The 12,777-nt window shown below is 35.1% G+C and overlaps 2 protein-coding genes across 2 annotated transcripts; one reads left to right on the forward strand and one right to left on the reverse strand.

Moving 5' to 3' along the window:
* Positions 1-420: 420 nt before the first annotated feature.
* Positions 421-4,190, reverse strand: LOC116521337 (olfactory receptor 6B1-like). The gene is made up of 2 exons (XM_032236021.1): positions 3,254-4,190; positions 421-437 (listed from the first exon to the last, which is right to left on the reverse strand). The coding sequence occupies exons 1-2, from the start codon at positions 4,167-4,169 to the stop codon at positions 421-423; spliced, it is 933 nt and encodes a 310-aa protein (XP_032091912.1). The 5' UTR covers positions 4,170-4,190.
* A 5,814-nt stretch (positions 4,191-10,004) lies between these two features.
* On the forward strand, positions 10,005-11,814 carry LOC116521338 (olfactory receptor 10A2-like). The gene is made up of 2 exons (XM_032236022.1): positions 10,005-10,085; positions 10,864-11,814. Exons 1-2 carry the CDS (start codon positions 10,005-10,007, stop codon positions 11,812-11,814), a joined length of 1,032 nt encoding a protein of 343 aa, XP_032091913.1.
* The last annotated feature ends 963 nt before the right edge of the window (positions 11,815-12,777 follow it).

Here is a 12,777-nt window from a genome sequence, read left to right on the forward strand (position 1 = left end):
ATTAACAGTGTGATGACCCAAAATAGGTTTCATGAAACTAATGGACACAATGTATAATTTGTAGCAGTGTTGCCTACCTATCATTGCATGGATAAATTTAAATGGTGATTAAAAAAAATATCTTATGATAGCCATGTTCATGTAATGAAAAATCTCCACCCCTTTTTTATGTGCATTGCATTATACAATTTTGACTTTTATAAAGTCACTTACCAGTATATGCATTTAGTTCAAGATTGGCTTTGACAAGGAAATACTCCATCTTTTCCAAAGAAAAATGTAGTAGACAATTTTTGTCCTATCTCATTATTGAGAAAATACAGTATTTGAACTTCATTTTCAATGGGTTCTGAAAGATGAGAATTATTGTGAATATTGAGCAGGGTTTCTAACTAAGAAATAATACAAAGATGACATTGATTATGCTGGTTGATGATCTGTTGAAGGATATGGGATAGGATTAAGGCATTTATTCTGACCCTCCTTAATCTCTCAGTAGAATTTGAAGCCTGAAATTGAAGTCTGGTAATCCTAGAAAACAGGTTAATCTGTTTTCTTAATCCTAAGGCTCTGGGAAAGAGCCTTTTAGAGAGAGCCAACAGGTCAGAGCCATAAAAGGGACACATATCATTTGGAATAAAGCTTCTCAATTGATTAAAAAGTGAGGCACACAAACTTTAAATCTTTTTTAAGTAATAGCCTACTTTGTTATTCTACTATTGTAGAAATTACACAGTAGATATGAGACAGGAACTAATAATTGATAGGACCAAATAGAAATAAGGAGAAAGGATTTGAACAATAATGTCTTACATATCCAAATATAGATCAGGTCATCTGAGAAGCATTATAATGGAAAAGTGATCATGAGGAAGTAACACCAAAGCAATATATGACCATTACCAAAATGAACAAAAGAGCTGTATGAATGGATTCTTAGAATCATGTATATACTCAGCAATGTATCTATAATTCAGTAGTGAAAACTCTTCTCTTTATTTCATTTATTCATTACCCGGGAAGAGAAAGATCTTTAGGCACAAAGAACTAAAGTTTCTCACCTTTTTTTTCATCCTATTCCCAACTATATTCAGCTAAATATATAGAAATACCTTACTAAAAGTAGAATTTTTTAATATCAAATAATCTGATACCTGTCCTTAATTTTGAAATTGGAATTATTGTTTACAATACAATACAATACAATACAATAGCAAAGTTGGAAGGAACCTTGGAGGTCTCCTAGTCCAACCCCCTGCCTAGGCAGGAAACCCTATACCATTTCAGACAAATGGCTATCCAACATCTTCTTAAAGACTTCCAGTGTTGGGGCATTCACAACTTCTGGAGGCAAGCTGTTCCACTGATTAATTGTTTTAACTGTCAGGAAATTTCTCCTCAGTTCTAAGTTGCTTATCTCCTTGATTAGTTTCCACCCATTGGTTCTTGTTTTGCCTTCAGGTGCCTTGGAAAATAGTTTGACTCCCTCTTCTTTGGGGCAACCCCTGAGATATTGGTACACTGCTATCATGTCTCCCCTTGTCAGTGGTGGGGTTCAAATTTTTCAGAACCTCTTCTGTAGGTGTGGCCTGCTTTGTGGGAGTGACTTGTTGGCCATGTGATCAGGTGGGAGTGGCTTGCCAGCCATGTAACTGGGTGTGTGTGGCCAACTTGTAAAATGTGGTGAAACTCACTTAACAATGCTCTTGCTTAGCAACCAAAATGTTGGCTCAGAAACGCTGGCATTTGAAGCCTGCAAATCTTACAGCTGTCAAGTTACAAGACACTTGCACCCCTAATCCTTGAGAAAAAAACCCCAGGGGTGTTCAAACTTGACAGCTTTAAAACCTGTGGACTTCAACTCCCAGAATTTCTCTTCTCGCTCTTCATTTTGATGATGTGTGGATGGGTGGGGGGAAAGACCTGAACCGGTTCTAAATGGCACTGTAGATGTGTGTAACCTCTTCTATAGAAGAGGTTAGAATTGGCAGGAACCCACCCCTGCCCCTAGTCCTTCTTTTCATTAAATTGGACATACCCAGTTCCTGCAACTGTTCTTCATATGTTTTAGTCTCCAGTTCCCTAATCATCTTTGTTGCTCTTCTCTGCAATCTTTCTAGAGTCTCCACATCTTTTCTACATTGTGGCAATCAAAACTGAATGCAGTATTCCAAGTGTGGCCTTACCATAGCATTATAAAGTAGTATTAATGCTTCATGTGATCTTGATTCTATCCCTCTGTTTATGTAGCCTAGAACTATGTTGGCTTTTTTGACAGATGCTGCACACCACTGGCTCCTATTTAAATGGTTGTCAACTAGGACTCCAAGATTCCTCTCACAGTTACTGCTATTGAGCAAGTTATAACCTATACTGCACCTGTGCATGTTGTTTTTCTTGCCTAAATGTACAACCTTACTCTTTTCACCATTGAATTTCTTTTTATTAGATAGTGCCCAATGTTCAAGTTTGTCAAGATCCTTCTGCATCTTAAGCCTATTTTCTGGAGTGTTGGCAAGTCCTCCCAGCTTGGTGTCACCTGCAAATTTGATGAGTTCCCCATTTATTCCCTCATCCAAATCATTGATGAAGATGTTGAAGAGTACTAGGCCTAAAACAGAGCCTTGGGGTACTCCACTTCATATTTCCCTCCATGTAGATGCAGTTCTATTGAGGACTACATGTTGAGTGTGGTTGGTCAGCCAGTTATGAATCCATCCGGTGGTGATGCTGTCTAACTCATATTCTTCTACTTTATCTAGTAGTAGGTTATGGTCTACCTTATCAAACGCCTTACTTAAGTCCAAGTAAACTTTGTCAAAGAATGCAAAATGGAAACTTTATGTATAAATACCTATTAGATTTATATCACTGTTATATTTACTTAAATGCAATTGCTGTAATTATGGCAGCTTGTCCCCAGCATTTCCAAATTTCTGAGTAGCAATATCATTTAGACTTATATATCACTTCACAGTGCTTTATAGCCTTCCTAAGCAGTTTGCAGAGTCAGCATATTGCCCCCAATCTGAGTCTTCATTTTACCGACCTCAGGAAGGCTGAGTAAACCTTGAGCTGGTAAGACTAAAACTGCCAAACTTCTGTCAGCCAGCAGTACTGCATTCTAACCTCTGCACCACCACAGCTTTTGTATGTTATGGAATACAATACAAATATGCAATATAATAAAAATATTATTTTTCCATCATCAGTCTAATGATCACTAAATATATTTTCAGAACTTAAGTTAAGCAAATTATTTTTTTCAGTGCTTCCTTGACATCCTGATTCCTTAAACAATAAATCCATGGGTTCAGCATGGGAGTAACAATAGTGTACACAACTGACACCAACTTATTCATGTTAAAAGAATGGATTCTCCTTGGTCTTGCATACATGAAGAGTGTAGCTGAGTAGAATATAATAACCATTATGAGGTGGGAGGAACAAGTAGAAAAAGCTTTTCTTTTTCCCTGGCTTGTAGGGATACGTAAAATGGTGCCTATGATAAATGCATAGGAACCCATTGTGACAGAGAGTGGAATTAAAAGTATAAGAAGAGCAAATACAAAGTCAACCATTTCAGCCACAGTGTGATCAGTGCAGGACAGGTTAAGCAAAGGGGAAATGTCACAGAAGAAGTGGTTGATGACATTGGGCCCACAGAAACTTAACTGTGAAATGAAAAAAACTTTGATCATAGAAATTAGGAAACCAGTGAGCCAGGAACCCACCGCTAGCTGCAAGCAAAGTTGGGATGTCATTATAGTAGGATAGCGCAGTGGGTGGCAAATGGCAACATAACGATCATAAGCCATGACAGCCAGCAGGACACATTCAGTGCAGACTAGGGATATGAAGAAATACAGCTGAGCCATGCAGCCTGCATAGGAAATGGTTTTGTCTGTTGTTAAGAAGTTAATCAGGAGTTTTGGAACAGTCACAGAAATATACCAAGTCTCAAGGAAAGACAAGTGGCTAAGGAAGAGATACATGGGTTTTTGGAGGTGAGTGCTTGCTCTGATGAGGATGATGATCATAATGTTCTCCACAAGAGTGAGGATATAGATACAAAGAAATACTACAAATAGTAGTTTCTGAAGCTCTAGAACTGTGGGAAAACCAAGGAGGACAAACATCTGGACCCTGGTTTGGTTGTTCACTTCCATGCCTCAAATACCAATCTGCAGGATCAAAGGAAAACAGAAACATGAGAAATTTATAAGACAAATGAAAAAATTCAGGAAGAGAACTTTGTTAAATTTTGGGGAAATTCAGGATATGTGAAAGGATGCATGGGAATATTAATAAATGAAGCAAAAGTTTCTTGCAGTTCTTCATCTCAGAGTTTGCTAAATATTCAAAACTTGGATAATGATATTTCTGGATTACTGAATATTATACACAATGAAATAATAATCAATACATAAATTATATAATCAGAAATACTAATTATAATGAGGGAATTAGTTACACTTTTAAATGTGAGATTATGCTACATTACCATCCCAACCTGGTATAGTTTTTCTGCTAACAAACAGTTGCTCAGTTGTAGCTGTCAAATCTATTAATATTTTTTCATCTTTTGATTGAAAACATGCTAATTTTAAAATAAAAACAGAATTTCCTTTTATTGGTGTCATTCATTGAGTTTTTAGTAAGAAAAATCCAGAGTAAAACATGCATATGCACATACACCTATATATACATAAATTGGGCTTCTCTGTGAAAAGCTTATGGTAAATTATCTACGTTTTTATTCAGTTTTTAAACAGCCATTTTTCCTCACTCTATCCTACTTCTATCATTACAATTCTGAACTTTGTGGATTAGTAATATAGAAAATATTACTTATTTTGTGGCTGCATTGAGTACTTTTTTGTACAACACCGAACAAACATAAGACAGTTAGGAAGGAAGGAAAGAGAAAGAAAGGGAGGGAGGAAGAAAATTGATTTTTTTTATTTGAACACTTAATTAACTTTAGAAAAAATATGAATGATGGTGTAAGTACATATCTGTCTTTTTCTCATCTGTATATATTTATATCATCTCTGAATAACCAAGTTATCTTCTATATAAATAAAAATAAAAGTAGCAATAATTATTTAAAAACAAAAATAATTAAGAAAGAAAAAATACAAAGATTTATATTAAATTTAAATAATTAGAAGGATGAAAATAAATTAGGGTCTATTATGTATATATTATATTCTGTTATATTCTGTTATGTTATGTCCAACATAACAGAACATTGAAATGAAACTTACCTTCTTTTCATTCATTTGCATGACATATTTAAGATTAAGCAATCAGGTGGCATATCTTGTTCCCAATCAAGTAAACAAAAGATAAATCAGGAGTCAAAGTAAATATGCAATATCTAAAATATAATTTCTTGGATTCCCATGAATATTACAATGTGGCTTAAAGAAATAAAAATGTATTAACCATATGAAGAGGAGATGAATTCAACACACATATATGAATGAATTTCACTTCCCTAGAATTTATTTTAAAAAGAATTATCATGAAAATAAAATACAGTTTATCATAAATGAAGAAATTGCAAGATTATAACTTGCAAGTTGCTTTTAGTCCAGTACTTTTTTGCTCCGCAAAATTTATTTTGCTCAACAGTATCCTTAATTTAGATTTATTCATCCTAGTTAATATGTCAATCGTCCCATAGTATATATGGTTCAGCATCACAACATGACACATTTATAAAGATATTTTTTGAAGTCTCAGCAGAGCCTTTATCCCTCAGTGCTTCCTTACTTAATCAGATACAGGTTTACGTAGGTTTTTTGTAAAATGTATTTAAATGTAAGCTTGAAAATATCTTGAGAATTGAAGTGTTTCTTTTTTCAAATTGCAATGCAAAATGTAGTCTTTACTGTGTGATAAATTCAACATTCTTTTGAGGTGTATTCAAATACTTAGTAACTATTGTGGAAACAATTTTCTATCTATCCAGTCTAATATAATTTCAAGTTCATGTGTAAAGGAAAATAAAGACACAATTACATATCATCTCCCTCCCTCCCTCCCTCCCTTCCTCCCTCCCTTTCTGTGTGTGTGTGAGAGAGAGGGGGGAGAGAGGGAGGGAGGGGGGAGGAAGGGAGGGAAGAAACAGTTTCAATAATTAAATGCAGCTAAAATTTATCTCTGTAACAATAGTATTCATATTGTGTATGTTTATTTTACTCACTGAACATAACTTTCCAAAATTTCAAGTTCACTCTTCTTCCTGGGTACTGATTTACTAAATGAAACATTATATAATATTCCTCATCCTTCTGTAATGTTGTATCTAAAAGTGAACCAAAATTTGAAATCTAAATCTCTAACATAGGAATTTCTACACCAGATGGACAGATCCAGTCTGCATATGGAACTGATCAGAATCTGTGAAACTGACAGATGTAGGATATCAAACCTGCAACAACAAATGGTATTGTATGTTTTATCCTAGTAAATTCACTTTCATATAGATGCGAAATGACGTTCTTCATATTATTATTCTCATATAGGACGTTAAAATATTTTATATTAAGGATTTGGCATTGTTTTTACTATTTACATTGTTTTTACTATGTGTGCCTGTTACAAATTGTTTGGGAATGGATTGATTTCTGAAAGGTAAATAGTGACATGTAAAACAAATAAACATATAATTATTGATGAATGGGACTACAGGCTTTCTGCATTGTTCCCATTAATAGAACAGGAAAGCATCTACAACTGGACATCCAAAATGGATGTCCCATTTTGGACAATATTATCCTTTATAAATTTCTTATTGTCAAAATGGTCATTGGCATGGCTTTCTGCTCCACTTACTTTTTCTTTCCATGTTTTATCATCCTGAGCTATCTTGACCATTTTGATTCAGACTATATAATTCATTGCAGACTAACTTCAATAGTTCATTGGACACTTCAAGTACGTCCTGTGAGAAGAAAGAGAAGCATGTATGAAAACACACTTCTGTACCTAAAAAGTGGCAGCCCCAAAATTGCTTGAGTGGGAGGGTTACTGAAAGACAAATATAGCCACCATTTCCCAAACTAGCTAAGCTTATTTCATTTCCCCCCTTCCCCACAAAATGGGTTCAGTTTCATTACTTTGCCTGCTTGGCTACAAAACTCAGCAGAAACATTGCTCAATCCTCTTAGTGTACTAAGAAAAGCAGATTTACTGGTGCAAAACCAATTCATCTGCATCCATTCCACAATTATCAGCTAGCTAGTTGATGGATAGCTTTGTCTTGTTTTTTCAAGGCCAGGGTGACACCTATAGCCAACCAAGGTAGATTGCCACTCTCCAAAAATGACCATATCATAGAAAAGGAAAAAAAACTAACCAAAAGGTAAGGGAGAAGGAGAAACTGACATCTCCAGTAGCTCAGCTCCGAGAGTGGGAAAAGCCAAAAACCGCACGGTCCTGTATCCACAAAGATTTTGCCCTATCACTAGCTCCATACCTATCACTGGTTGTCTTGAGGTGATGGATGTCATCATCTTTCTCAGTCTCTTTCTCCTGTTCCACATCTTCGTGGTGAATGGTGCTTGTTTTTTTACTAAGGGCCAGACTATTTGCTCTTTGAATTTCAGCTGTGAAGAGGTTTGACAGTTCTGAAGCATGCACTTCATCTAATGCTGACTAGAGTGTAATCTCCATTTTTGCCAGCAAGATGCATTGCAATCGGAGGTCCTTAACTCCACACACTAATCTATCCAGCAAAGTGTCATCTAGATCTCTAAAGTCACAATAGAGAGCTGCTGATCTGAGCGCTGCCATGAACGGGCTTATAGTTCCTATGATGGAAGGCATGATTCCTATGATGGAAGGCATGTCAGCGTGCTATTCTGGAAGGCTATGGTGCATAATGCCCCTTCAATTTACTCATTAATATCTCCCAGGATACCTCATGCACTGTCTGTGGAGCTAATAGAGCCATCACTGTGGCGAACATTTTGGGGCCATAGTGAGTCAAAAACAAAGCCCTTTTCTAGTTGCCCAAAATGTTTTCCAGATCATATGCTTCTAAAAAGCATTCAAATCTCACAATGTAGGAGTCCCATAACTGAGACAACAGGTTGAAAACGGTGAAGGAATTTATAGTGGCCATTTTCCTCAGATCGTGACACTCTAGACAACTGCATTTTTGGTGTTTAGCACAATTTCTCATCGTTAATGCTTCAGCTCTCTTTCAGTGATAGCTCAGCTCTTCGTGACTTAGTTCACATCTATCGCCTCAGCTTTAGCATCCCATCTTCGTTGCCAGTTGTTCCGTATTAGAACAGTGGCTGACAAGGTGGCTGCTCACCTAACAACAACGGCTAAAAGTGAATTCCATCTGACAGCTCTTTTAAACTGAGCTGTAAGATGGCTAACCAATCACAACTCATCTCTGTTTCTTCAACTTCCACTATGGGAGCAGACCAGAGGGAAGACAGGACACAACAGTCATGAAAACCTGTCACAGTTTTTTCTTCATTCTTACCTGAAGCTTGGCTTGGGAGCTCAGCTTGATGCTCAGGAGCAAACCTGCTTGTAGCTTGGCTTGAGCTTGGCAACAGTTCTGCCTGCAGCTTGATATAACATAAAATATTATCAAGCTGAAGATGTGCAATATCCCTATTTCTGGGCAAGAAACTCTGCAGAAAAGAAAAAATCTGCAAGAAAAATGTCTTTTTAATATGTAACATTTTAAAGAGGCAGGAAAAAAAACTGAGTAAGCCAAAGACCAAGGACATAGTTTCAGGGCTAGACCAGCCCATTATAATTGGGAAACTGAAATAACCATATGCAGATAGGGCAAATGTAAAAAAAAATACTGTGAAGTACTATAAAGTCTTGTGCATAGCTTTCATCCAGTTGTGTGGTGTGTTCAATTATAGTCAAAAGAACTTCGATAACACCCTTCAACCTAGTCAGTGTTCAGTATCCAATTTGTTTATTTGTTTGTTTTGCATCAAGTGGTCAAACTTTTTATTATTATTTTTCATCTTGTTAGTAAAGCCATTGAATACAAGATGAGGGGACTTTTCAAGATGTCTCACATTGGATCAAGGTTAAATAATTATTTGTTGGGAACAATCTTATTACACAACAACATCAGCCAGTCACCAAAGGATTTCTAGAATAATTTGGTATTTGCTTTTTTTTTGTAGACCAACACAACTAGTATAATGTCCAAAGGAATGTGTTCTACAATTTGGGAGTTATATTGTAACTGAGAACAGATATTTATTGAACATTTTTTGAGGCAACCTATTATATATTACTAAAAAGTTTGGCTGAGTGCTTTTTAAAAATAAAACATGAATAAAAGCAAAAGTAGAATAGAATGGGAAAATATGGAAGATGGTGAAAATAGAGTTCTATTCATTTCTGTTCAAGAACAGAATTTTAAAAAAATATTAAACATTTTTCCCAGCTCAATAGAGCTTTATGGCTATTATGAATCAAATTAGAACCAAATAACTGGGGAATTCATGTCTAAAGATTATTACATGCATCTATTAGGCAAATTGATTTTTAATTCCTTGTTACATAAGTATAATCTTTATTGTCATTGTAATTAAATACAACGAAATTGGTTACATCACTATTTTTAATAGTCCCAGGAGCCAATTAGACAAAACAAAACACACACCCCCCAAACAAACTGTTTGAGTTTGTCCTCTCATTGAGGAGTCAATACTCAAATATCGTATAAAAACTTCCCTATTATTTGCAATCTACATAATCACAATGGTGACTTGGGAAATTTAGTACAAAACTCAATGGAAACGTGTGACAGATACATCTAGTTTTGAATATTATTATTTTGAAGTGAAATATAGTTGGATTGTAAGTGGTATTTTGTGGCACAGATCTTGCATTTTTCATATTACTGAAATTACTGAAACCGCATTTGGAAAAGTAAAGACAGAAGCTTAATAGTAAGCAAACAGTAAAAGGAATATATGTAAGCAATTCTTCTCCATAAGATGGCAGATAACAACATGTCTTTTCTTTCAGTTCTACGTCAGTTTATTTACAGATTTTTCTTACTGTTATTTGAATGTATGGTATGAAAAATAAAAGTGTGAGACTCCTCCCTCAAATTCTCATCAGAAACTGAAGATTCATCCGTCTTCTAGAATATGTCTTTGTCTTGTCTTGTCTGTGAAATCATACACTTTTTAAAGTACAGCTGCTTTACTTCATAAAATGGTAAGCTTTCTTGATTACAAAAAAAGTCACAAGGAATATAGATTCATTCTGATTCTCTTAAAGATTTTCTATTTAAGATTTGTTGATTTTTCTTGCTCATCTACTTTTATGAGCTATATTTCAAGCATAAATTTATATTAGTAGCACTTATATTCAAGCAAGCAAGTCTAGAATTAGGTTTAATGATTTGTTTTAATTAACCATACTTTATTGTGGACGCAATGTTTGACTGGTCTACAGAACACATATAACATGACAAAATACATTAAATGAAAACTAAATCAATAAAATTCTGTACAATGTGTCAACCACTTATGTGGTATTTTCTTAGCAGGCTTTTATGTGTATGGTGTACTTTTATGTTGCCTAAAACATCACTAAACACAATCAGTATCCAACTCATTAGCATTTGCAGTATATATTGCAACTTACCCAGAATTCTTACTTTTCTCTTGATTTGGTTTCTTTAGAAAACAACTATGCTAAATTAGATAAATTAATTGTTCCTGTGGATTTATAGAATTGATTTTCTTTTATTACAGTGTCTTTCCTTTAAAGTGCTAGACATATCCCAACTTGTGTAAATATATTTTGACATGCTTTCTCATTCCCTCCCCCAATTGTTTTCAATAGGTGAGAGTAAACAAGAATTCAACAAACAGCTTCCTATTGTTGGGATTTTCCAGCTTTCCAGGTCTGGAGGGTTTATTCTTTACCACATTCTTTATCATCTATTTGTTGATCCTGATTGGGAATGCATTCATAATTGTTATAACACTAGCTAATCAGACACTCCATAGTCCTATGTATTTCTTCCTGAGAAATTTGTCCTTTCTTGAAATTTGCTACACTTCAATCATTATACCTAAGATGCTTGAAAACATTGTCTCTGAAGATAGAACCATATCATTTATCAATTGTGCTTTTCAAATGAGTCTCTTTCTTATCACAGGGGCAGCAGAATGTTTCCTCCTGGCTGCTATGGCTTATGACCGCTATGTTGCCATTTGCCAACCCTTGCATTATTCACTCATTATGAACAGCAGAGTCTGTTCTGGGCTAGTGGCTGCTTCCTGGCTAGCTGGGATTCCAGTACAACTTTCTCAGACTTTCCTTGTGTTCACCTCTTGTTTCTGTAACTCAAATGAAATCAATCATTTCTTCTGTGACATTCCTGCTTTGCTTAGCCTGATCTGTGGCAATACAGTTATAAATGAGCAGATTGCTCTGTTAGAGGTCATTTTGCTTGCATTGATACCTTTTGCTATGATCTTAATGTCTTATATTTGTATTGCCATTACTATTCTGAAGATACCATCTGTTGAAGGAAGGCATAAAGCCTTCTCAACTTGTTCCTCACATCTCATGGTAGTTCTGGGGTTCTACGGTTCTGGAATAATTGTCTATGTGACACCAAAGTCAAGACATTCTTTAGATACAGATAAATATCTGTCACTATTCTATACTGTTCTGTCTCCATTGGTAAACCCTCTTATTTACAGTTTGAGAAATAGGGAAGTCCAAATTGCTTTAGGGAAATCTCTCAGGTTTTTGCTCACATGTGAAACAATCCATAAAAAATAACTAACATTATTTTCTAATCATTCCTGTGTTCCTGATGCAATACAGCTTCCTTGTTAATAGACAAGGGTTCAAATAAGTTGAAAATTCTATTTCCATTAACCCACATTTTTACTTTGTTAAAAGTGTAATATCTTCCTTGTTAAGACAAAATGGCTAATATATGATCTGTTTCTGTCATTAAAAAACTTATAATGTGACAATGTAAAACATTAAATTATGGTTGAGAATAGAATTAAACTAGGGTTTCTTTTTTCAATTTTTCCGTTGCTTTGTGCCCTCATAATCATCATTCTCTTTACCATCATGTCAAGATGCAATAGAAAAACCTACTATGTTTATTTCACAGAGGTTATTGGGTATGTCAGCATCCAAAAATAAAGGAGAAAAGAAACATGAAAAGCAATTGCCCTATTTTTGAGAAATGGATCATATTATTGTCATCAAAATCAGAGACACAGCAGATTGATATGGGTCAATGAGGCTGTTGAATCCAAATATTTATTCAATACAGAAATGTAAGTTCAAGATTCATGACAGTTAACTGGTCCATCTCTTCTGAGTGAAAGATAGGCAACATTTTTCTAGAAAATGGATTTCTAGTTTTTTTCTAGATTTTTCTAACATTCTACATTACTTAGGATGCTGAATAGAATAGAACTGAAACTACATTTATGCTATACCAAATGATCTTAAACAAACTTTAACAATGTGAACTTGTTAATAATGTATGTTAGAATCTTTCAATAAATTATTTTTCAATCAATGTCTCAACTTCACTACTAACTCACTAGTACTTGTTTATGTTCCTCTTATTATTACTATTATTACCAGCAGTCAGTGACGGGATTCAAATAATTTAACAACCAGTTTGCCTAGGGTCAGGTTGGCTGTCATGGGAGGCCTGGCCCATCCTCATCCTCCAGCTCTGGCTCACATGCAGGATGAGCCTTCCATGACAGCCAT

Source organism: Thamnophis elegans, chromosome Z (assembly GCF_009769535.1).
Source record: "Thamnophis elegans isolate rThaEle1 chromosome Z, rThaEle1.pri, whole genome shotgun sequence".
In the NCBI taxonomy this organism is placed as follows: domain Eukaryota; kingdom Metazoa; phylum Chordata; class Lepidosauria; order Squamata; family Colubridae; genus Thamnophis; species Thamnophis elegans.

What these genes read in the sequence shown, in the direction of transcription:
- LOC116521337 (XM_032236021.1), bottom strand. Translation starts at nt 4,169, where the DNA reads ATGGAAGTGAACAACCAAACCAGGGTCCAGATGTTTGTCCTCCTTGGT.
- LOC116521338 (XM_032236022.1), top strand. Translation starts at nt 10,005, where the DNA reads ATGGCAGATAACAACATGTCTTTTCTTTCAGTTCTACGTCAGTTTATT. An exon ending in TACTGTTATTTGAATGTATG is followed by an intron (nt 10,086 to 10,863) that starts GTATGAAAAATA and finishes TGTTTTCAATAG; the next exon opens with GTGAGAGTAAACAAGAATTC.